General features: G+C 45.9%; 1 protein-coding gene and 1 non-coding gene across 5 annotated transcripts in view; one reads left to right on the top strand and one right to left on the bottom strand.

Annotated features, from left to right (window-relative positions):
* The window catches only part of ITSN1 (intersectin 1), a 219550-nt gene that overhangs the window by 156283 nt on the left and 38891 nt on the right, over nucleotides 1-24376 (top strand). For 2 of the 4 annotated variants that reach the window (XM_061193962.1, XM_061193963.1), the window contains 6 exons: nucleotides 2721-2887; nucleotides 5979-6024; nucleotides 8388-8509; nucleotides 11862-11979; nucleotides 13669-13860; nucleotides 14237-15733. In XM_061193962.1, coding sequence (XP_061049945.1) covers nucleotides 2721-2887; nucleotides 5979-6024; nucleotides 8388-8509; nucleotides 11862-11979; nucleotides 13669-13860; nucleotides 14237-14238 — 647 coding nt within the window. In that variant the 3' untranslated portion in view covers nucleotides 14239-15733. Of the gene's footprint in view, nucleotides 1-2720; nucleotides 2888-5978; nucleotides 6025-8387; nucleotides 8510-11861; nucleotides 11980-13668; nucleotides 13861-14236; nucleotides 15734-24376 lie in introns of those variants that run through there. The other 2 variants (XM_061193965.1, XM_061193964.1) reach the window with 2 other exon arrangements.
* On the bottom strand, nucleotides 19822-19894 carry TRNAE-UUC (transfer RNA glutamic acid (anticodon UUC)). The gene has a single exon. It is a non-coding gene; the product is annotated as a tRNA-Glu (tRNA).

Raw genomic sequence — 24376 nt, 5'->3', positions numbered from 1 at the left:
CCAAATTCAGTGTGTTATATCCATTCAGTCTCACTGGAGCACCAGAGTTTGTATCCTGGCTCTCTCACCTAGTGACCATTTTAGTCATGCCTTAACTCCCTCATCTGTAAAATGGGCATAATAATCACCACTTGAGGTAGGAAATTATTACAAGGCTTATGAGATAATAGTGTAAGCTTTTGGAATAAAGGTCAGTAAATGTCTGCTACTTTTATTTCCTTTTTGCTTCATTTCCTGGATTTATTGATAGTCACTTAAAGCAGTGAGCTTTCTCATCCAACAGCTGGGTTTTTTTGTTTTTGTTTTTTTGTTTTTAGCATCTTTATTGGAGTATAATTGCTTTACAATGGTGTGTTAGTTTCCAGCAGCTGGGTTGATGAATGTTGATTTGTTTTGAAACATTGTACAGAGGCCTCTACACTTGAGACCTCAATAAGTAGGTCACAGATGAACCACACACATCCTTAAAGTTGGTCAACAGAAGAGAGTTAAATTCTAACCTCGGTTGGCATTTATTACATCCATTTTGAAATGATTTAAGTATTAGAAATTTGAGGAGAGATTGCTGGCTTTCTGGAGGGGTGTGGGAGGACACTGACATCTGAAATTCTGAGAAAAGGTACTTAAATATATTAATGGACCACTTATCAGTACTGTATTGAATGTAATCAGATTTCACGTAAACCAGAAACCAGATTAAATAGATGGTCAATTTGGGTAGCTCTTAAAATATGGGCTTGGGAATGGCCAGTGCCCTGTGTTACACGTCTGGTGAAGAGGGTCTAAGTGGTGAGGAGCCCCCGCATAGCGGTCCTCATGTCTCCCCGTTTTCATTGAATCAGAAGGTCCTCGCAGATGCCTGCGTGCACACAGGGCAAGTAAAGCCACAGTCTTTCCCGTCTCCTTGGTATCTTCTGCTGCAGTGTGAAGTTCAGTTAGAGTTCACGCTTCTGAAGTTTCTTAAGCATTTCGAAAGTGACTTCAAACTTTGGATCCATTTTAAGAAAGTGACTTTTAAGTGCAGGAATCACTGGGAAAAGTATTGATTGCCAAGGATCCAATCTGAAATGGCCAAACATGAGCTAAGGAACAAGTAACGGAACAAAATGAAAAGGGAAGGGTCAGAATATTGAGAAATCAGAAAAAGGAATATATTAATGAAAAAACAATGTCCTTATTCAAGCTGCCAAACTTTGATTTCCTTGTGTGGGAAATCATTTTTCCAGTTTTAACTGTGGAGGTATGTGTCACCAGTGCTGGAGGGCTAAAGACAGAGAGGCTTCTGTTCTGCCTTGTACGTTTGGATGACCTTGTATCTCGGGGTCTGCTGGCCTCAGCCTGCAGGTCAGCACAGCGAGGCTGAAGTGGCCCCTTGGAGAGCTGCCCACATTAGCATAAGCATTAGGAGGATTTGTGTTTTTTGGTGTTTGTTTTAGCTTTCATTAGTGCCTCCTGCAGAGGCTCTTATAATTAGATAGTGGAGTTCTCCATACTAAATTAATTGACATTAAGCTCTGCATTTAAGGACTATCATATGAAATTTTAGCAAGAAACACTCCATCCATCATCCATCATAAAACGAACTTTTCGGGTAAATGGTGTTTTGTTGTGTTTTTTTGTTTTGTTTTGTTTTGTCGTTTTTTGGGGGGGAGGGTTTTGCTTTTTGCTTTTTCAAAAATACACAAAGGCCTAGGATAAAATGGACAAAAAGTGGAAATAAGAAACGTATGTTCATCTTTCTGGACATCTTTTATTCTCTACCTAGTGTTGTGTCTAGAATTTTGTGTCAGATGATCTTTCTGAGAGTGTGACTTGGTTTCTAAGCCTTAGTAAAGTCAGCTGTTTATAATTCAAAAGAAAAACTTCCTCTGGAATGCACATCCTTCACATTCAAGACAGTAAAGAACATTAATTCTTGTCCTTTACGACTAAATTACCTGAATAATCAAATGTAAGAAACTGTGATTTGTCTTTTCCACTTGTTCAGAAAGGCGTGATTATTTTCTGGGGTTGGGTAGACACTGCTTCTATCTGCAGTCCACTCTACCTGTTTATACTTGAATGACAAGTAGATGTCCGTTTTTAACTAAAGAATATATATTTTAAATTTTGTGTTCTAACAGCTTCCTGCCATCTGTGTATATGGCACAATAGGACTTAAATTTTCACCGAGGCACTTGAATAATGAAAAACGTGTCTTATTTAATTGACATAAAGGATATACCACGTCTAAAAGGTTTCTAAAATGGTGACTTGGTACCTTCAAAAGTGAATTACAGATATTTGATGAGCTCACCAAGGAGCCTGCATGTCAGTGCATCTAACCCAGTGCTCAGCATGACCTAGGTACTCAGTAAATGTTAGCTAAAAGTGAACGTGAAAACCATTTTCATGTAAAAAGAAACCATGGCATTAAATCGGAGATCACTCTCAGTACTGGTGTTGGTGGACATGCAGTTGGGTTTTTTTTGTTGTTGTTCCTGGTCTTGGGTCTTCACAGGAATTGTCTCCCCGGCTGCAGTTATTGAATTTTTATGTGCAGTCGGGGAATTTGGAGCCCAGGGGGTTCTGCAACTCTGCATTTTATCAGTGACTAGCCTTTCTCTTGAATGGACCTTATCCTAATAATTTCCTTATTCATAAACTTGCTTTTGCAAAGTTGTCTGGGATTTCTGTAAACAATCAAGCTCTCTCCGTATCTCAATATTTCTCCCCACCAGAATTTATTGCCATGTACACTTACGAGAGTTCTGAGCAAGGCGATTTAACCTTTCAGCAAGGGGATGTGATTTTGGTTACCAAGAAAGATGGTGACTGGTGGACGGGAACAGTGGGCGACAAGTCCGGAGTCTTCCCTTCTAACTATGTGAGGCTTAAAGATTCAGAGGTAAACCCACATTAACTGTTTCCTCTCCCTTTCTGTGCAGCGATTCTCTTTTCAGGGAGTCATGATGTTTGCCAGTGGAGCATCATTGTTGGGTTTTGCTAAGTTCTGGAACGTGACAGCAAATACAGTGTGACCTGTAATTGTTTGAAATTGTCTATTGGTGCCGCAGGGTCAGCCTTGGCTTCCCAGAAGCAGAAGAACCCCCCAGGGCTCAGTGGAGGCTGCTCGTAATGAGGCTGGTCTGCGTCAGCTGGGATAATACTCAGGATTCATCTCTATTCCTGAATGTAACTGACTTAGGATTCGGAGTAAATATTCTAGATTAAGTCTTCAGGGTCACTGATTTGAGAAACCCCAAGAAAGATACACAGCAATATCTTGCCCATGTAAACAAAAGTATTTTGGTGACACTGGCCCCAGAATATTGGGCAGTAGAGAGTTTTTAGAATTTGTATTTTTGCCTACACAGTAGGAAGACACAAGATCTAAGAAATTGGTACCCTTTGGCTAGAACTTAGTATCTCCGTTGATCAGAGACTGAATTTATTTTAAATGCTGTTATCCTTACCAATTGGAAGTGGCCCCCCATTGTTGTTAATGGGGCCCTAAAAATTCAGTGACATGAAGTGGCCTTGAGATAGCACAAGATTAATGAAATGGTGGTGTGGGCCTACTAGAGTATGGGAGCCCATCTCGTAGTGGCCAATTTCAAGTTAGTGGGAATTTCAGGTTATAGATGTAGTCATTTAACAGACCCATAGCTGCTTGGGGAGCGAAGCTGGGCCTGGTGATAAGCTATGGTAGTTCTACCAGGTCAGCCTTCTCACCTTCCCTGCAGTTCCTAGGAATAGTTTTATTTGCTGGTTGTTTTTTTTTTTTTTTTTTAAAGAATGTCATTTTTGTTTTGGGGTTTTTTTGTTTGTTTTCCCTTGCTTTGGTCTTGAGAGCAGCTTGCTGAAATGCCCCTGGAGGGATTTGCATAAGTGTTTTACCCTTGGAGAATTTGGCAGAAGCTGGAAAGAAAGTACTTCTTTTCTGTAGGACAGTCGTTGTATTGTCCATTGCAGACCTGGAGAGGGAAAATTCAACTCTTCTCCAGGCCAGCCAGTTATATCCAATAAGAACCATGGAAGTATTTCAGGGGAGTAGAGGGAAAACATTAAAAACTAAACTGGATTTCTGCTCCCATGCACAAAACCTCTTAAAATGGCTTTACCTTTGGGATCAGTTAAACACAAAAGCCATTACTAGTATTATATTTTAATAAATTAGAGTTTTCTACCAAAAACCATCCAAAGTCAGTAAGTTTCAAAATGCACTGTGACATTTTCTAAAGGTAAGTTGAGTTGTAAAGTGCTTTCTTAACCACAGTCTTAAATATCAGCCACAGAAGAACTAACAGTGCTAAAGATTTTAGACAAACATTTAGCAACGTTATTTCATAATAATGAAAAAATCGAAAAAGGCAGCTCTTTCATCCTACTTGGACATAGACTTCAATATTATAAGGCCATATCCCGCCAAACTTAAAAACCAGACCCAGCTTCAGATACCAAAATTGACCCGTGGACAAGGGGGAGGTTGTCCTAAACCTGCTTCCCTTCTCTACACGAGCAGGGCTGGGGCACGTAGCCTGGATCAACTTTTCTGCTGCATTCTTAAGAAGCGCCAGGATAGAACCTGGCCATCTGACTCCGTCTCAGCTTAAGTGCTGGCTGTGGTGTTTAAAAGGGAGCACATTGAAGTTGCTTGAATTCTACCACTGGGTTGCTAATTGCTTTGTTCTTTTTATGGACTAGAGAGAGTATATTTAAGCCTGTACTGGGAAAGTAACTGGTCATTTGGAATCTTGTATCATTAGTGTTCCTTCATTTTGATATGCAGCCTATAAAAATTGCAAGGAAGATGGGTATTGTATAACTTCGTTAATACAGAAAGCATAATCAGAGTAAACATTTTAATTCAAACTTTCCCTGCTAAATGGTTATTGAATTTCAGTATAAATATAGGTAGGGACAATGATAAGTTGTGTTCCTGGTAGATAATTACATATTTTTATTCTTACTCTCATTTAGTTAATTAAGCCTTTTGTTTTGTTCTGTTTTAATTGGAATACTTAATTTACTGGAAGATAGGGACACAAGAGTGAAAATTAATCTGGAGTAAAGCACTTTGCAACGACAGATTACGGCCTGGCCCCTGTCCCAACTGAGTCTCTGCTGGCTTGGCTTGCTCAGCTGGTTTAAAATTCCATGAGTATCTATGAAGGAATTCAACCCCAGAGCACTTTTGGAACACTTAGTAGTTGGGAAAAAAAATGGTCTGCTTCTATGGGCTGTGTGTCCAGCATTACAAGAGAAATTTCAGTGTTTAAACAGTGTAAGGTTTGGGTGGAAAGGATATATAGGAGAGTGGCTGCCTCTTTGGATAATGGGATGGGGGAAGGGGTGTTTGAATTGCCACTGTACTGTTTTCCTTCTTTAAAAAAAAAGAAAGCCCTAAAGCAAATGTACCAAAATATTAATATTTCCATGTATTGTTAATATTAATTTAATTAAAATATTAATATTAATAATATTAATATTTTCACGTATTTAGTCTCTAGTATATGGAGACTATAGTAGACATCCATTGCACTCATGGATGTCTATTATAGTCTCTGTACTTCTTTTATGTGTGAAGTATTTAATAATTAACCATTTGGACATCAAGCATGAGCTTAGTGTTTAGGCTGTAGACTATAACAGTCTTCCTGGTGGGGCAGCCCCTGTTTCACCTGACCCAGGGACTGGATGCGCCCATGTTACACACAGTCAATACCTGAGCCCTCTGGGGTCCTACAATGCCACTTACTTTGCTAATTTTTCTCTTAAGAAGAGAGTAAAAGCTACATGCTTTTAAAGTACTTATTTCGCCCCATGTTTTCTTTGATACAGATCGTAATGTCAGGAGATACAATGCTACTATGTTTCCCCAGAATGAAAAGGGGAATTTAGGGGCTCAAGCGGGTTTGTGTCATCATTAATCGTTTTTTAAGTTGCTTGACCAAAACTCTTCAGTATGCAAATGAGACCTTCTGCTCTGTTTTAAGGGCTCTGGAACTGCTGGGAAAACAGGGAGTTTAGGAAAAAAACCTGGTAAGTGACAAACCCTGATGCTTATTTTTCAATATTTTAAATGTAATTGATAGTTGCTCCCAATCTTTGTTTATTGGGGCCAGAAGCCTTAAAAATGAAAAGAAAAGAAAAGACAAAAGAATCTGTCCGAAGAGTGGTTGGAGCAGATCCTTTCCTTGGAATCCATTAATAACATATTTATAGATGGTTATGAAATATGGCTGTTGCCTCACACATGGAGAGTAGGGACATTACCAGACAGAATGTTCTCTTGGGATGTGAAGAAATAATTCAGGCAAGATGGTGGGAAGTTGTCATGCATGAACCTGTAGGATTTGGGGTCAGCAGCTGCTTAGTCCTCCTCTCGTTAGGTTCAGGAAGCCCTTGTTCGTTTCCTGGAAGCATATTCAGCCCCAGGACATAAATAATGGAGGAGATGAGAGAGCAACACGTATTATCAGACTGCAGGTCCTATTAATTTAGAAGCCATTGGGTGGTTTTCCTCAGGTACACGGTGAAGGTACAAAAATTATAGTCATCCCTCTGAACTCGAAGTGTTTTAGTTTATTTAAACAAAATCACATATTCTATAAATAGAAGCCTGAAAGAGAGAAGAAAGAAGCAGATGTGAAATCATACGGTTGTATGGCCTGTCTTCCTCTCTAGGTCATTTGAGCTTTTTTGCTATTACAGCCTTAAGAAATTACAAGTTGAAAGAGTCACCGCAGTGCTGACAGGGGTGTGTGTATCTGTGTCTGGTGCTCAGCTCCAAATGGGCTTACCTGGCAAGGAAAGGTGGGTTTTTAGGTAGTTGTAGGATTTTAGTCTGACTCAGATATTGGACCACCCCGGTCAAATCTCTGTTTTAACCAGGAGTGTGCTACATTTTGAATTGTCATTCCAAAGGGTCCAGAGGGGCTTAACTTTGCACTGAAACCAGCGAGCTGCTCAAAAAAGCTGGAAAAGACAGAAAAGAGTGTCAGGGCAGGTCACTGGCTGTGCAGGTCACTGGCTACGCAGGCCAGGTCCTTTGAGGAGTAGGAACATCAGGGGCCAAATAGGACACTAATTTGGATCTTTTCCAAATGGAAAACTCGTGGAGTCTAGAGCTAGTCCTTGGCATGTTGGGGGAGAATTCTCATCCCCAGCACAGATTTCCCAGCTTGAGCTCTCAGTGGAGCCCACGTATGTGTAAGCTGGGCTCTTTCTCGCTTCCCCTGAGCTCTGGGATGCATCTGTCAGGGCCATCCCGCACCGGGACAGCCTGGCACTCCTAGCATGGTGGCCACTTATTACGGAACAGGGTCCTAGGGGGCTAATGTGCCTTCAGGGAAGCAGGAGCATGGGCCTTTCACCTCTTTCCTTCTGTCTGTCTGTCTTTACTTCATTCCTTCTTTCGTCATCTCTTTCAAGAACAGTTATGATGGGGAGAGAGTGGAGAGGAATAGAACAATCTGTTCTGTCTTGCTTCTAGAAGTTCACAAGGCCGCCGCTGCTGATACACCAGAATTCAGTCAGAGGAGGATTTTGTCCTTTCGTAGTCGACCTCCTGTGCCAGGAGAAATGTACCTTTCAGAGCCTGGTCTGTGGTACTGCTGGAATTTTTCCCATGAGACTGTTCACATTCAGGAAAAGTACAGAACTGTTTACATTTTTTTTTTCTGTGCTGAATTGTTGTTTTGCATAAAATCCCTCCTCTTGACTGCAGGATCGTCCTCTAACTTGAAATAAAAAGAAGTAAACTTACATTGATGTGATTCCTACCTGATATTCAGGGATCACCCCCAAAATGTGAGCCTCAAAGAAAATGGTCTTGTGGGTAGAAGAGAGAGTCTAAAGAAAGTCGTAACATAGAAAGAAATTAGCTAGTGCATGCTCCTGATGGTTTCTGAAGAAAACAGGTTTCTCTTTCTACTGTACTTGGCAGGTGGAAAAGGTTCACTTGAGTTCCTTGATTCGCTCAACCATCCTTGACTGGACCATGTGCTAATAATAATCAGCACTGTGTGAGGGCGGAGGGCAGTTGGGGATGAATGAGGCCTAGCTGCTGGCATCGGGGTGTTCTTGGGAATTGGGGCAGTGGGGGTGGGGTGCGGACTGGGGGGAGAGTGGGGAGGTTGTGGAGGCAAGTTGGTATGTTCTGAGAGATGGGGGGGGGTCCTCGAGCAGACCGGGCACAACCGGAAGACAAGCCCAGCTCCTGAATACTGCATTGCCGTGTGGTCAAAGAAGGGCCACCGAGCCTTCTTCATTTAGTAGAAAACCGGCCCCGTACACCGGCTTTGACGATGTTGACCCGTGAACCTGGGAGGTGGCTGTGTCTTCTTAGGCTCTCCTTTTCCTGACTCTAATGGTGCGCTGCCATGTTTGGTCTTGTTTTCCAGAAATTGCCCAGGTTATTGCCTCCTACACTGCTACCGGTCCCGAGCAGCTTACCCTGGCCCCTGGTCAGCTGATTTTGATCCGAAAAAAGAACCCAGGTGGATGGTGGGAAGGAGAGCTGCAAGTCAGTGTCTTTTCCATTTGTTTAAAATTCTCTGCCCAAATTTCAATATGCAAGATCTCAAAGGGACACCATTTCATTGCAAAGTACAGATAACCCTGCACCACCTACATCCTGCGTTTGTGTAGTGAGAGATGCCATGTTATCTGAATCCGTTCGGTTCCTAAGCTTTGGGCAGCCAGGAACAGAATTGTGAGAGCTAAGGATTCTTCTGAAGATGCATCTGAATCTGTTGGATTCTTGAGTTCAGACAGTGAGTGGTGGGATAGTGAGAATTCATGATGGAGTCATCCGTAAGTCACAGCGTTGTAGGAGCGGAGCTTTCCATCAGCGGTGCTGTAAGGTGTGGTACCGTAGTAGCCTTTGCATTCAAAGCCACATCTGTATGGCACAACAGTTTTAGTTCTTGTGTGTGTGTGTGTGTGTGTGTGTGTGTGTGTGTCCTCAATTCATCATTCTGTCAAGGCAAACCTTGGTCAGGAAGGCAAAGGTCTATGTTGCGGTGAGGTATAGAAATACAGCACCTTTCTGTGCAGCTAATTAAAAACTAAAGTGCCGGAGAGTGAAGAGTGAGCTGGTGGCCTGAAGAAATGTATCTTGGCTGGAATAGAAGGCACAGCCTGGAGTACCCAAAGGCAAAAGTTCCCCTGGGAGCTCGCTGGTGGGCAGCCATAAAAACCCTATCCAGCAGGGAGGACGAGATACAGTTTATTGGCTCAGGATTCCATTGGGGTCCTGGAATCCACCCCCCACCCCCTTTTTTTTCTAATTTTTTTTTTTAGTGATTGATTTTTTTGGCTGCATGGCTCACAGGATCTTAGTTCCCCGACCAGGGATTGAACCCGAGCCCCGGCAGTGAGAACGCCAAGTCCTAACCACTGGACCGGCAGGGAATGCCCTCTACTCCCCCTTTTAATATGTCTCTTCCTTCACTGGGTAGCAGGAGGTCTTCCTCAGACCAGTGGGTCTCATTTCTTGTAGAGAGTTGTCACCTCATTGGCTTTCCCATCCATATGTGACTCCCCTGTTCTGAAGACTTAAGGGGTGTCCCCTTGACATATATACACTAATATGTATAAAATAGATAACTAACAAGGACCTGCTGTATAGCACAGGGAACTCCACTTCGATGTACAGTAGAAACTAACACAGCATTGTAAAACAACTATACCCCAATAAAAATTTTTTTTAAAAAAAGGGGGTGTCCCCACTGGCCCTCCTCATCAGCCTGCTGGCCAAGACTCCCCTCAGATGCCCTCTTCCCCTTCCAGCATCCGTCTTACCAGTCTGACGTCTCACAGCGACATCTCTACTCCAGCCTCATTCGGTGATTTGCTCTCTTGAAAACAAGCAGCAACCCTCAGACCCCGATGCCTCACTGCCTTTGCCCATAGCGCCTCCCCACATGGTCATCTCCACCTCTCCCCTGTTCCTCAAGAGCCGGCCAAATCCCACTTCTTCCGGAAGCTTTCTATGACCATCCCACCAGAAGCGACATCTCCTTCCCATGAACCGTGGTGGCCCCGATGCCTGCACCACTCTTCGTATTTAGTGTTGACGCAGATATTATTACTTCCATGCATATTTCTTACTTCCTCTTGTAGGTTATCAGCTCTTTGAAGGCAGAAACCATATTTTTTCAGCCTCATGCTCCTTGTACCTTGCTCAAAAGAGAGTCCTGAGTGGTTCTTGCAATCCACAATTGCCGTGCCCAGGGGGGCTTCTGGTGCTTTCACCAGCCCTTCTCCCCTGTGGACACACAAATGAAGAAATTGCCAGTGAGCTCTGTGTTCCGCCCTTGTGAAGCTGCAGGGACGGGAGAAATGGTGGGGTCGTTGCGAGACCTACGACAGTATATACTCAATAGATAAACATGGGGGAGCCTTTAAAGGAGTGGCTTCAACCATTGGTGGATTAACTGTGGATTAGAGCTTTAGTCCTTGAGCCCAGGGCATGAAATCTATCAGACTTCAAGGAAAGTGAAATTTGATCTGCGTTCTAAAAGTAACCCAGAAGTATCCCTCTTGATAAACTGAATCAGATGAGAGGGCAGAGGTAAGATGGTGGCAAGTTTCCTTTTCTCTTAATTTTATTTCCTTATTTTGGGAATAGGTAATATATTCACATGGTTTCAAATTTTAAAATTACAAGGGACTTCCCTGGCGGTCCAGTGGTTAAAACTCCGCGCTTCCACTGCAGGGGGCGCGGGTACGATCCCTGGTCGGGGAGCTGAGATCCCGCATGCTGCGCGTCGTGACCCCCAGAAAATAAATAAATAAATAAAAATAAATTACGAAAGGGAATTCAAACGTCTCCCTCCCACCCTGTCCCCAAAGGCAGCTGTTTTTATCAAAGCCTTGCTTCTAGAGGGGGTGTGTGTGTGTATGTACGTGCCGTAAGTTAAGTTCTCTGCCCCTGGTGGTGTGCAGAAGGGTAGTTATAACACTTATCATCATCCCTAACTAGAGTCTTCATCTCATAGAATTGTGTCAGGAGTGCAAGTCTTGGTTCACCAACTTCATTATAAGTTCCTCTGTGTCTTATACTATCCCTTTCCAACAACTCCCAGCATGTGAACACTCAATGAATGGATTTTGTGTCGAATTAGATTAAAGTGAAGGAGGCAGGAATGGTGGTGGAAAATGTGGCTGATCCATCACATAAGCCTGATGGCTTTTGAAAACAAGGTGAAGTTTAGACTCCTTGTGTCCTCCATATATTGCGTGTATGTCATCTTGTATATGCACAATTATTCTCCATAAGAAGATCGCAGATGTGACTGTGAATCTTGGCTTGCCACCGACTAGCCTGTAACCTTGAGATTGTCACTTAACTTTTCTGAGCCTTACTCTTTTTATCTGGGAACTAAGAATAGTAATAGTGGGAAATGGAAATAGTAATAGTATTATCCTTCTGGAATTGTTGTGTAGGTAAATGCATATAAGGTGCTTAGCACAGGCCTGGCTCATAAAAAGCACCCAGCACGTGTTGACTGCCATTATTATTATTCCTAAAATCCATATATAACATTGGCATAAACCATAATCTCTACATTACCTGAAAATGACAGCTGAGAGCTGTTAAATGAGCAGAGTTTTCCATCCTGTACATACTACATTGTACTCTGTGATCCACACAATCCAGCCCATGCCAGAACATTCTAGGCTTTGCTGATTGATGGCTGCCACAATCTGAATTTTAGCTGGCATGTTTTCATTTTGTAATACAGTAGTCCATAGATCCTACTATTGATGTCATTTGTTTTTCAGTTATATGTAAACTCGGTATAAGTGCAAAGTATAACATGAAAGAACATGAACCTTTGAAACATTTTAATATAATTTTTTGTTATTAGGCACGTGGGAAAAAGCGCCAGATAGGCTGGTTCCCTGCTAACTATGTCAAACTTTTAAGCCCTGGGACGAGCAAAATCACTCCAACAGAGCCACCGAAGCCCGCAGCATTCCCAGCAGGTAAGCAGTTTATACTCTCTGCTCAGAAAATGGTCTATGCGTCATGGTAGCCTTTCCACTCAATTTTTTTAGCTTAGATTGTCTTTCACACCGGCTGTAAGCGCTTCTTGTGCTTGCTGGGGCTGACACCCAGCTAATGTGATATGGAGTGTGTTTTTCAAAAGGACCAAGTATCGAAGCAGCTTTGCTGTGCTGGCTACAACAGAGCCCTTGTTGGAACCGGCTTCCTAAAGGGGCCCTGAATGCTATGCCATTGAAGCCAGATTTTTCTCTTGATTTCCTTCCAGCTATTTAAATTGGAATTTGGGCTAGGGGGCGAGGGGACAAAAAGGGCCTCCTAAAAATAAATGGCCGGGGTCTAAATAGGTCAGGAGATTGAGCTGGGAGGCCCCAGGGCTCTGTTGGTTGTAATGTGCCGCTCAGTTGAGACTGAAATAGCTCCCCTGCGACATTTCCTGTGAACAGAGGGGCTGTGCTTAATGGACAGGATGTTATACACACTCTCCAAAAGGGCTAAAAAGGAACAGAGGGCTCCGCCGCTTAGACGGTTGGCTATTTTCTGATTGAAGAGACCGAATTAGATGCTTCGGTAATAGTTGAGATGGGTGAGGTTAGGGGAGCAGACTTCTGCTTTAGGTCTTTAAGCCATCAGTGCTTGGGTGGCACTTGTGGAAAATGCAGAATTTTCGTTCCAGTACCTTGTGGTTAAATGTCTATGCTGTACATCCCCAGCGAAATCAGATTAAAATCTGGCAGCCTTTGCAAGAAATGAAAGGACTGGCCAACATTGTGACTGGTTCCCAACCACAGCTGGGCCCCTTTGCTTGAGCCGTGGCCTCATGTGGGCAGAGGGGTTTGGTGCCAGCTGGATCTCCTCTCCCTTGGGGAGGCCTGGCGGCGTCCCCTTCTTAGGTTGGTTAAAACCCGCAGACATAGTTTGCTGAGGTGATTGAATTAGCTGGAGCATCTTTAAAGCCTAAGACTGTATAGAGGTTGGTTAGGAGAGATTAACTGGGGGTAAAACCTAACTAGGCAAACTTTATCTGAAGTGTAAAAATGTCAGGGAATAAAGGCAGTGTAACCTCCTATAGGTTTGAGGGAAAAATGAGAAAAGAAAAATTGTTCTTGAATGTGGAAATTGTTTCTTTCTTTGAGAGAAAATTTTGAGACACAAAGGTACAGCAGAATAAAACACTGATTTTACTTTTCACTAAGAGTCGAACTTTTTGGAGGTCAGATGATAATTACCTTCCACCTTAAAAAAAAAAAAAAAACAGAAAAGAAATAAAGAGCAACAGTGAAGTCCCCATGATATGCAGCTGTGTGTGAAGTTGGGCCAAGGTTCAGAGTCAGCACTTTGAAGGAGTGCCACTGCACTCAAATAGAAATGATTCCATGGAAGCTTTCAGTTACCACTGTACATTTTCTGCTGACAGCTAGACGTGTAAAAGAGGAAGATATTATAGAAACTCAAGGCCTGGTCTGACATTTTTGCTGTCGTCTTGGTTTTCCATCCTCCGTCTTCCTCTACTGCCCCCACTACACAAAGCCCATCAGAGCCCTCCACTTACTTCTGTCCTCTTCGGAAAGGACACAGATGAGACACGAGAGTACCTAATACCCCCAGGTAGCCCGTCCCGCGAGCCGCGCAGGTGTGCCGCCGGCCCTCACCTGGCCTGTCTCCTGCAGTGTGCCAGGTGATCGGGATGTACGATTACACCGCGCAGAATGACGACGAGCTGGCCTTCAACAAGGGCCAGATCATCAACGTCCTCAACAAGGAGGACCCCGACTGGTGGAAAGGAGAAGTCCACGGGCAAGTGGGGCTCTTCCCATCCAATTACGTGAAGCTGACCACAGACATGGACCCCAGCCAGCAATGTAAGTGCCCTGGTGCCTCGGTTGCCTCTCCTCTCTGGTATCTCATGGTGAAACATGCAGCATTGCTCTGATTCTGCTGAGCTTTGTTTGCAGAACTTAAAGCTAGACCATTGCTGCATTCGCAACAGTCTCTTTGAAGACCTTCTGTAATGCAAGACTTTATCTCGTGGGGTTTTTGTTTTGTTTTGTTTCTTTAAAAAAAATCATTCCTTCTGTAGCATGTCCCCTCCCTTCCCTCCCCCCTTTTTTCCTTTTTTTTCTTTTTTCTTTTTAATCATTTTGGCACCATGCTGTTTACATGCCTGACTCATTTTCCTAGCTTGAATTTTGCTCATTGTTTTGTTTTGCTTATGTGTTGTTTTCCTCCTTTTTCTAGGAATCATATGTTGTCCATCCCCCCCTCAGGCTTGAAAGTCCTCAAAGAGACCCACTATCCCATATCACTGCCCAGAGGGATGATGGGAGATGCAGCCTTGATCATGTGACTTCCAGCATGATCACCTACTGCCTTCTGAGTAGAAGAACTCACTGCAGAGCAGTTTACCTCATTTTACCTTAGTTGCATGTGATGGCAATGTTGAGTTATTACTTGCAGAGATAGAAGCAAAAAAATTACAAAAATACACAGGGTAGTGGGTCCTTTTGTGGCTTTCCTAGTGACTCAAATTGACTTCCCCCCACCTTTGCACAGGTGCTTTCAATAGTTTTCAAATTATTTTAAAATAAATATCTTAGCCTTTTAATAAAAAAATAAATGAATGAATTCTTTGCTATTTTGGTTTTGCAAAAAGACCCACTATCAAGGAATGCTGCATGTGCTATTAAAAAATGTTCCAAATGTCCATAAATCTGAGACTCGATGTATTTTTTTCATTTTGTCCAGTGTTACCAACTAAGTTGTGTCGTTCGGGTTTTTGACCCCCTACTATAGAAGTACAGAGGAGTTCAGTGTATCTGTTTTAAAGACGTGTAGAACGAGGCCAATTAAACAGAAGCTGTTTTGTGCTTGTTTGTGTGTATCACATGTACCTTGTTGAGCATGTAATAATACATCCTGTACATAAGAAATTAGTTCTTTCCATGGCAAAAGCTATTATCTTGTATGATGCTCTAATCATATTACATTAATTTTATTTTGCACAGTGACCTTGTAGCCACACGAGAAAGCACCTGTGTTTTTGTTCGGTCTCAGATTTATCTGGTTGAGTTGGTGTTTTCTGTTTTGGGTTTTTAATTTTGCGTGTTTTCATACCATAAATCCGTAGACAACACCACTGAGGTTGTTACGATCAACAATATCTACAATCTCGCCTTAGTCTCTGTTACACCAAGTTTTATTCCAGTGACTTTTCATGGAATGACATATTTTGAACAAGTAATTTTCTTGACAAGAAAGAATGTATAGGAGTCTCCCTGCAATTAATTTCCAATGTTTACATTTTTTAACTAGACTGTGGAATTTCTACAGATTAATATGAAATGGAGCTCATGGTCCGTTGATGTGTTGGATGTGTTGTAGCTGAAGCCATGTTTGTCTTTTAAACACTAGTTGGAAGCTCTCAATAAAAACGCCGTTGCCGACAGCACAGAAAACGGGGCGGGGGGCAGGGAGCCTCAAGCACAACCTAGCGGTTCTACTAATGACTTTTTAACAGTAGTGAACTTCTGTTTTTACGTCTCTCCCCTTGGGGATTCCGTGCTGGCGATTGTGTAGAGGTCTTTCTCCACTCACATGGTGCCAAGAACGAGGACTCCCCCTCATTCACTGGCGCGTCAGTATTTTCATGGATATGAATGTAAAATATATAAATATATAAACCTGCGGCTTTAACAACTGTAATACAACTTTTGAATTAGTTATGTGTATAGATAATTAAATTCTTCATATAAAAGTTAGACGGAAATGTCTCTGTGTTCTTGATGTTGGAAGCTGGCAGTGGTGACGGGAACAAGCAGACTGGACATGAGCAGGTGGCCTGCTGTCCATTGTGATACAGACACCATGAGAGCCTCACTGAGTCTTCTTTGAACGGCCCTCCCTCTTACCCTGCTCCCCACCCCTTCCTGATCAATATGCAAACAGTTACCCCTCATAATACTGGTTTTGAAGAATAGAACTACCACCCAGCTTCGTGCTTAACTGTCTCATTGGGCTTTTGGTACATGCTATTGATACATTGGCAGGTGTGTGATGTGACTCAGAGTATAAAACATTTGTCCGAAAGATGTATCACGATAAGGGTCTGTTGAACATACAGATGTGGGTAAATACGGAAACGTTCACATCTTCCATACTGTTGTTCTCCATCCGTTTCTGCCTTGCACACTCCAGTCTCGTTGCCTTTGCAGAAACAAACTGGTGTACACGTTGATGGAACTGTTGGCTACGATGACCACGTGCTTGATTCCGTTCAGGAACTTCACTTATTGGTCCTCCCCTGCCATTCAGTGGAAAAGTGATTTCCTTCATCAATTCAGCAAATATTGTGGGGGAGAGATCCATCGGGTGTGGACGCCCCTCTGGGTTCTGGGGAGAGTGTGCTGCTCCGTCAGTAGAGCCAGGGTCCCTGTCCTCGTGGAGTTCATGTTCTAATGGGAGGAACAAGCAGAAAACCAAACTACTGCATAAATATATGTACATAAATATATGTGGGGTGGGTGGGTGTGTACGCGTGCGTGTGTGTGTGCGTGTGTGTGATAAGGTGATACGTTCTGTGCTAGGAGAAATGTGGACGCCAGGTGACACTGAGCAGGACATCCAGAGCCGACCGGGCGGGGAGGGCGGTTGAAGGGAGGGATCAGAGAACCCTTCCAGGGGAAAGGGATGTTTAAGCTGAGACCGGAAGGATGAGTAGGAGCCGGATGAAGCCGGGAAGAGAAGTGGCTGTTTGAGGCAGAGATGTCACACGGAGGCCCAGAGGTGGGCGGAGAGACCCCTGTCACTGTCACCCAGCCCACCCCCTTGTGCAGCGAAACCCCGTCACTTGGCCGGGACCCCTTCACCTGTATAAGTCAGTGTTTCCAGCCTTGAGTTCGGCTAGCAGGGATGCAGTTGCCAAGGTGGGTAATGCTCTATAATACTCTCTATAACTCTCTCCAGGCCCCTCTGCATAGATCATCCCTCTAGGCTGTCTTCTGGGTTTGTTGACACAGGTTGGTCCCCAGGAAACTGCTCTTTCCCCCTCCCAGATCATTCAGTTTGCACTTGATTGTAGAGTATCCATCTGACCCAGTGCTTCTCAAGCAGAGGGAGGGAAGACTGCGGCATCCAGTGGGTAGAGGCTGGGGATGCTGCTAAACATCCTACAATGCACAGGACAGTCCCCCACAGCGACAGTCCCCCTGGGGCCACAGCGATCTGGCCCCAGGTGTCACCAGTACCAAGGTTGAGAAACCCTGGTCTCATCCCACTGGCTGCTGTGGGTAATGCTCTCCTGGTTGCTCTGGGTGAATATACTTGCGACTGAACTTTGGGTAGAGTTTTGCCCCAGTGGCACGTGGACAAGAAGAGGACAACTTGCTTTCCTGTGTCCGCCTGCCCCGCCCATGCACAGCAGGACCCAGAGAGCTGAAGGCAGCCACGTGGCCCAAGCTCCAGGCTGCCTCTGCATAAAATGGTATCTGGGAGAAGCCGATCTCAAGCAAGGATTCATTCCCCTGTAAAGTTACAGTGTATTACATCATTGCATGTGCACCCTGTTCTGGAAGTAGGCCCAGATCCCCTAGCAAGTGGTGACTGGGTCCTCTCCACCTTCTCTGATGCCATCAGAAGAAAAACCTGCTAACACTAGCTTAGGAAAACCTTCGAAGTGGTGGGTTTAACTGTATGAAATATTTGCCAGTACTCCTGTTTCTTACCTATAAAACGGCAATTTCATGTGGTTCAACCTAATACACTGTATGATCTATGGGCACATAGTAGGGTAGGTGCTCAAGAATGCCTGTCCAATGGGTGGGACCGGGAATTAGTGAATGAGAGGAAAGCACCGACTTCCGGTTCTTGGGACGCAGCCTATCACCCCCGGAGAGGAGGCGGGGCTGTCTCTGCAGTTCCCTTCCGCTTTTAGGTGTGAGCTTCCTGAGAGAACAGTCTCCTGAGAAGGGGCTGCTCCTGAAGCCTCTCGCTCATTGGTCAGTTCAGGAGGCTGAGGACCAGGATGCCAGGGCGTCTTCCCCTGCGTCTGGACCAGGTCTCCGTGCCAGCCCGGGTCTCGGCTGGGGAACAGGCCTAACAAATCAGTCAGTCCTGTTTCCTGGCAGAGTGAAAATCACTTATGAGAGAAAGTGAATATTCATTTTTCCTTCTAGCAAAATTGTAAGTTAATCCTATTCATTCTTTTTAGTTCCCAAAATACCCAAGAGAATTTTTACGGAAACTACATGGAATGCTAACAGTCCCAAAACTGCACAGAAAAATAGCCCTTTCTTCAAAATGTCTGATATTTTGGATCTGGTAGGATAGGGAAACATAATAAGGTCAAGGATCACGATAGCTTGATGTGAACATTTCACTTCAGCCAAACTTCTCTTGGGCCTTTCTTTAAGAAAACTCCACACATAAAAACCAGACTTCAGAATGTTTCCTGGTGTGTGGTGATTCCATATCAAAGGTTTCCATTGCCTCTTAGGAAGGTTCTGTTCTTTACATTGAAAACTCCCTGGGCATTTTTTAATAATATAACTTGAGTCACAAAAACTGAAGGTTTTGTTTGTAGAAAATGAGAATCAGCTATAAAATTGTATCAATGCAACTTCCTGTTAAGCATGCTACCTCTTAGAAGCTGCGATGTTATTATTTTATGTTGTCAGCAGACTGGGTGTGTGTGTGTGTGTGTGTGTGTGTGTGTGTGTAATAGAGAGAGACAGACAGACAGACAAAGAGAGACAGTGATTTACAGGTGACTTAAATGCCCATGTCAGTAGCTTGGTAACAGTGGGTGAATGGTGAGCTCGTAGTACCACCAGCAAGCAGACAAGTATCACTCTCGAAGATTCTGGCGTAGGCTGACAGCTGCTGTTCCCACATCTGCTTGGCACATAATGTCAGATGATGCCACAAGCTTCAAAAGAGGAAGCGTCCCTTCCTTTGACTCAGCCCATCATGTTTTTAAAAGTTGGACAGAGTCTCCTCTGGGTGTATTTTCTCCTAACTGACACAGGAGGGGGAAAGGCACTTTTGAGCTGCCATTTTTCATCAGCGATGCTGCTTCACTCAGAGTACTGAACAACTGGACTCCCTTACATGCCCCACGCTGTCCCTTCCCCCTCGGTCCCTGCCACACACAGTCCCCTTTGGTCCCAGCCCACTTATTTGCAGTCCAGACCCCACATAGGAAAAGGTCTATGGTGGCCGCAGGTACTTGCAGAGGTGCTCCCCCCTCCTCCCGGGATTATTTGAGGAGGTTGAAATCTTGGAGAACACTGGGCACACGCCCTGCACTTTGTAGCTGAGGGCACTGACGGTCTGGGAGCTACAGTGACATTCTCAAAGGCAGCTCCCAGACTCTCTGGTTTGTGCGTTTGAGAAGAGCAGCCCTATCTCTGCCAGGGCTTCAGAGCCACCCACCTCCACATCATCTGTGGAAAGATGGACAGCGAGTTCCCCTTCCCTTGTGTGGTCCTCCCACTCCTGGGGCTGCCATGGGAGGGAAGGATTCCAACATATTGCGGCCCCTTTCAGCACATGGTCTCAAGACGCCACTGGCCTCCTCAACCTTAGTCCTTCTCACCACAACTGCAGGCAGATTTTCCAAAGACACAGGCTTGCCCTCACTCTGGGCCAACCTAGGAACACGTGTTGCTGTAGCTTCTCAACTTTCATTCCTTGGCCGCTGTATATAATAACACAACTTATCTACAAGTTTAGTGTAATATTTGACTCCATTTCTCTTAAAATTTTGGAACACTTGCTTTTCTTTCTTTCTTTTTTTTGGCTGTGCTGTGCAGCTTGTGGGATCTTAGTTCCCTGACCAGGGATTGAACCTGGGCCCACTGCAGTGAAAGTGCCGAGTCCTGACCACTGGACCACCAGGGAATTCCCTGGAACATTTTATTTGGGTAAATAGTAGAGGGGAGCATGGGGGATCCACATAACTGTATCCTGGGCCCTTTTAGAGGCTAGGAAGCAATACCAGATGGCAGTTCAGAGCAGGGGTTCAAATCCCCGCTCTGCCCCTCACTGGTTGTGTGTTCGTGGGCAGATTACTTAACCTCTTTGTGCTTCATTTTCCTCGTTTACATATGGAGAGATAATAATAACACCTAGCAGATAGTAAGCTCCCAATAGATATTAGCTTTGTTGTTACTGTTGCTGGGGAGAAAAGGCATCTGTGCCTGGTCGGTGAGCATCACAGAATCCATTTAACTGGCTTCCTGTTTTCTTGCATTAAACCCAGACAGCACAGGATTGTGTGCATTTAAGACTTTCAGAAAACACGCTTTTGCAGATGGGAATTTCAGAGACAAAAGGTTGGACAGCTTCCATGAAAACTGTCAGACGTCTCATTCATTTGTGCGCAAATCGGGGCCCTTCTCTGTTAGCGGGAGGCTGGCCCACGTCAAAGCAAGCAGCTTTTTCAAACACCTTCCTGTGCTCCCTAAACGTGCAGGGGCACTTGGGATTTGGGCCACAGTCTCGGCAGATGTCCTGGCAGAGGGGGAGAAGCCGCCCCGGGTTTCACACGGCTGGTTGGCAGCGGGGAGACCAACAGAGCCAGTGGAATGCACGAGGCTTTTAAATGTCACGTCTGTGGACTGTGTTGGCAGGCCCATGCGGCGCTCCACAATAAACCTGTCACACAGGCATTGAGTCACTGGGTCCTTTATTTCTCATCACTGCATTCTGTGGCCTTGTGTTCTCTTGCCAGCAAAGATTGGAACGTTCAGCCCCAAAACATGCCAGAAGCTCGTTGTTTTTTAAAGCAACCATGTAGCTTGGCTAAGGGATGTGTATCACTAGGGGCTGCTTCCCCAAGGTACTGTCTCCAGAGCAGCCTCCCCCAGCACACTTGAAGACTGGAGGTTAATTCTCTCCTACCCCCCTGTGCACACCCTTAGATGCTTCTCAGGATCCAGAGCTTTGGGCCTTGGGCACCTCTGCCCTCTTTGCCGGGCCTCCAGCAGACCGCAAGCCCTACAGTCTGCCCCAGCGCAGGAGGCAAAGCCAGGATGCCCCCCCTCCTCTCTGGGGCATTGCCTTGGGGTTCTGAGGCCCCCTTGGGAAGGACCCCACACATCTGAATCCTCCGCTGATGTGATCTCTGGCAGGAACCTTCACCCTACCCCATCCTCAAGGGGCAGAAGTACATCTGCCCATCCTCTCCCTCCCTTTTCCCCCTGACTGTATCAAAGGCTCAGGACACCGCCTGCCTGCTGATTTCCAGCAAGCAACTCCTTTCCCGCTACTTCCTTGAGAATCTCAGCTGAGGAATATGGATCCAGGTGAAGAGGCTGTGCTTAGCAAAACCCCAGCAGACAAGGTGCCTGCTCTCCTGAATCTAGGAGATAGATTCAGGAGCGGGAGGAGGCCACCAGCAGACAAATAAGCAGAATCGTTTCAGCTAGTGGTGGATGAAATGGGACAAGTGTGACGGAAGGCCAAGGCTATAGCAGATGGCCTCTCTGGAGAGGTAACGTGGAGGGGTGGAGATCTGACTGCAGAAAAAGAGTCGGCATGCAAACATCAAGGGGAAGCATATTCCAAGCCCCAGGAACAGCCAGTGCAAAGGCCCCAAGGGTTGATGAGTTTCTCCTGCTCCTCCCATAAGGATGCACTAGTCTTCTACCCGGTACCTGCTCCATGCTTGCCATCTTCCAGCCTCTTCTCCACACCGTGGGCAGAGAGCTATTTTAAAAACCCAATTAATTCTGCTTAAAATCGTCCAGGGAGGTCCCAGTCCTCCTGGGATAACGACCCAAATCTTGCATTTGGTCCATGAGGCCCCGCTTGATCTGCTCCCTTCTCCTGCCCATGCACAGCCCCTGCCCCGCCCTCTCTCATTTACTCCTACCTATTTGCCCATTTGTGCTCAGCCTTCCCCAACCAGGGTCTTCCTTTCTGAGCTGCTGACAGGACCACCATTAGTGGCTTCTGTCGTCTACAAACCTTGCAGGTTTCTGGCATCAGAACGGGTTGTGGGTGCAGGGGCTGCAGCCACTCTGGCTTCCAGGAGGAGATGCTGATGCTTAAAGAGGTGAAGTCCCAGGCTGGTCTCCAGCATCCTGGCCTAATGTTCTTTCTAGTTCCTTCTGCTACCTTTTGGGTCACCATGATGACCCTAAACAGAAGTCTGGGCTTCTGTTGGCCCAGTGGGTTTCCAACTGGCTCTCTTGAAAACTGTCTCCTCTGACCTCCAAATTACTTGATGGAAAGGTCCACTTTTGGGACTTCTCTGGTGGTCCAGTGGTTAAGACTCCACGCTTCCACTGCAGGGGGCACGGGTTCAATCCCTGGTCGGGGAACTAAGGTCCCGCATGCCGTGTGATGCGGCCAGAAAAAAAAAGAAAGGTCCACTTTCATCACTGGTCCCCACTGTGGCATCCTGGCTGGGCAGACAGCATGGACATGGAGCCTTTCCCTGCCTTGGAGATCACATGACTCAACCTCCCTGAGCTTCGTCTTCCTCCCAGGGCTCTGTGTGCCTGCATGTCTGGGGGAGGTGGTACGTGCGCTCGGGTCCACGGACCCCCATCACTGGCCCCGCCCTGCCCATCGAGTCTTACGCAGCCAGACCTTCTATCACCACACTCCCCTCACCACCTCTCCAAGATTCTTGCATTAAGCTGAAGCCACTGGTGGGCCCCAGCTGGAATGCCCTCACCCCATCTTCCCCTGCTCTGTCTGCCCACCTTCACCCCTCCTTTCTCTGCTGCCTTGGCCAGCCCCTCTAACCCGCCATGTCTGAGCTCTTTGCTGAATGCTAGTTACTTACCGTACATAAGCTGAGTGGATGGTGGCTGATGCAGAGACAGAGATACTCTTACCTCCTTCCTCAGACTGTGAGCTTCTTGGGAGCCAGGTCCTATCCCATGAAGACCTACAAACACTAAATAGCAATGGTACCTGCCTTTGTATTTAGTACTGAATGATGCCCAGTCTCCCCATCTGCTTAGAAACTGGAGGGCAGCCCCGACCTCTCACACTTGTGTATTCCCCACGGTACCTCACTCTCGGCCATTGCTCAAGAAGTGTCAGTGGTGGACAGTCTGGTGTTGCCCCCTCCGTCGTTCCACAGGCTTACTTCTTCATCCGCAGTGAGGCTGGAGGGAAAGGACGCACCCCAGTGTCCAGTCTCCTCGCTGTGTGTGGCCTAGAACCCTGTACCAACTGCGCCTGGGAAGGCACCGCTCTGAAAAGATAAATCCACATGAGGGAATTCCCTGGCAGTCCAGTGGTTAGGACTTGGCGCTTTCACTGCCATGTTCTTGGTTCGATCCCTGGTTGGGGAACTATGATCCCGCAAGCTGCGCGGTGCAGCCAAAAAAAAAAGAAAAAAATCCATGCGAGAAGACCTTAGAACAGGAAATGAGCTTGTTAATCATGAGACTTATTATTCACCATTCTTACGCCACCCTGAATAATATATATTGTTTTTGTGTTTGGTTTTCTGTCTCCCCTCCACTAGAATGGAAGCTCCATGAAAGCAGGGACCTGAGGGCATCTCTGCAGTTGCTGAGAAAGAGCAGGAGATGTCACGGGCTCAGGTGGCCTCTTGTGTTCCAGCGGGGTCAGTTTTCCAAGTTAGGAGAGACCACAGGGGACCAGGTTGTTCTTAGACCCTTGTGAAGAAAGTTCCATTGGGATGAGAAGTCCACCCATGCCCCTGTGGACCACCCAGAGCTGGTTTGGTGTCCGGAGCTTCCCATGGGCTGGGGCTGCCCTGGGACTGGTCAGCCAAGGTCATTTTCAGAGGAGACCCGGCTGCCTTGACCCAGTCTGGCTGCCACCAACACCCAACAGCCTCTGGCTCCGAGGACAGGAGCGTCCTCTCAACCGGGTCATCCAGGAATGGACTGGGAGAGCCGTGGGTATGGGCCACCCTCAGCCCCACTCTTTCAAAAGCTCGTGGTTTCCTTGTGAGCCTCCACTTTCCAAGACAGCAAGAGCGAAGGTTTTATTCCTGATCACAGATGTCACCATCCATCTCTGGACTCTGCTCTCCCATCTGTAAGATGAGGGCATCAAGCAGAGTGATCTTTCAAGCTCTAGCCCTGGACTTGGGGGTCAGGTGGTGGCAGTGTGGCCTCCGGGAACAGAGCATCAGAGGTTCTCTGGGCTCCGGGGTGTGGATGGCCTTAGAGGATGGCATTCTGTGGTTACAGCCATCACATCTCCTTGGACAAGTGGCGTGAGTGACCTGCCTCGGGCTGGATTCGGCTCAGCGGTTGTGGCCCCTCTCATCCTGCATGTGCCTGGACAGGTCTAGTTTCTGAGTCTTGCTCCCTCTGCACACCAGGCACCTTGTTTCCAGGCAAGCTTCCCTCCCATGGCGTGGTCCTCACCGTTGGCTGCACGTCA

This window comes from Eubalaena glacialis, chromosome 6 (genome assembly GCF_028564815.1).
Source record: "Eubalaena glacialis isolate mEubGla1 chromosome 6, mEubGla1.1.hap2.+ XY, whole genome shotgun sequence".
Classification (NCBI taxonomy): Eukaryota; Metazoa; Chordata; class Mammalia; order Artiodactyla; family Balaenidae; genus Eubalaena; species Eubalaena glacialis.
Note: the sequence above shows the minus strand (reverse complement) of the source record. Positions and strands in the feature narration are given on the sequence as shown.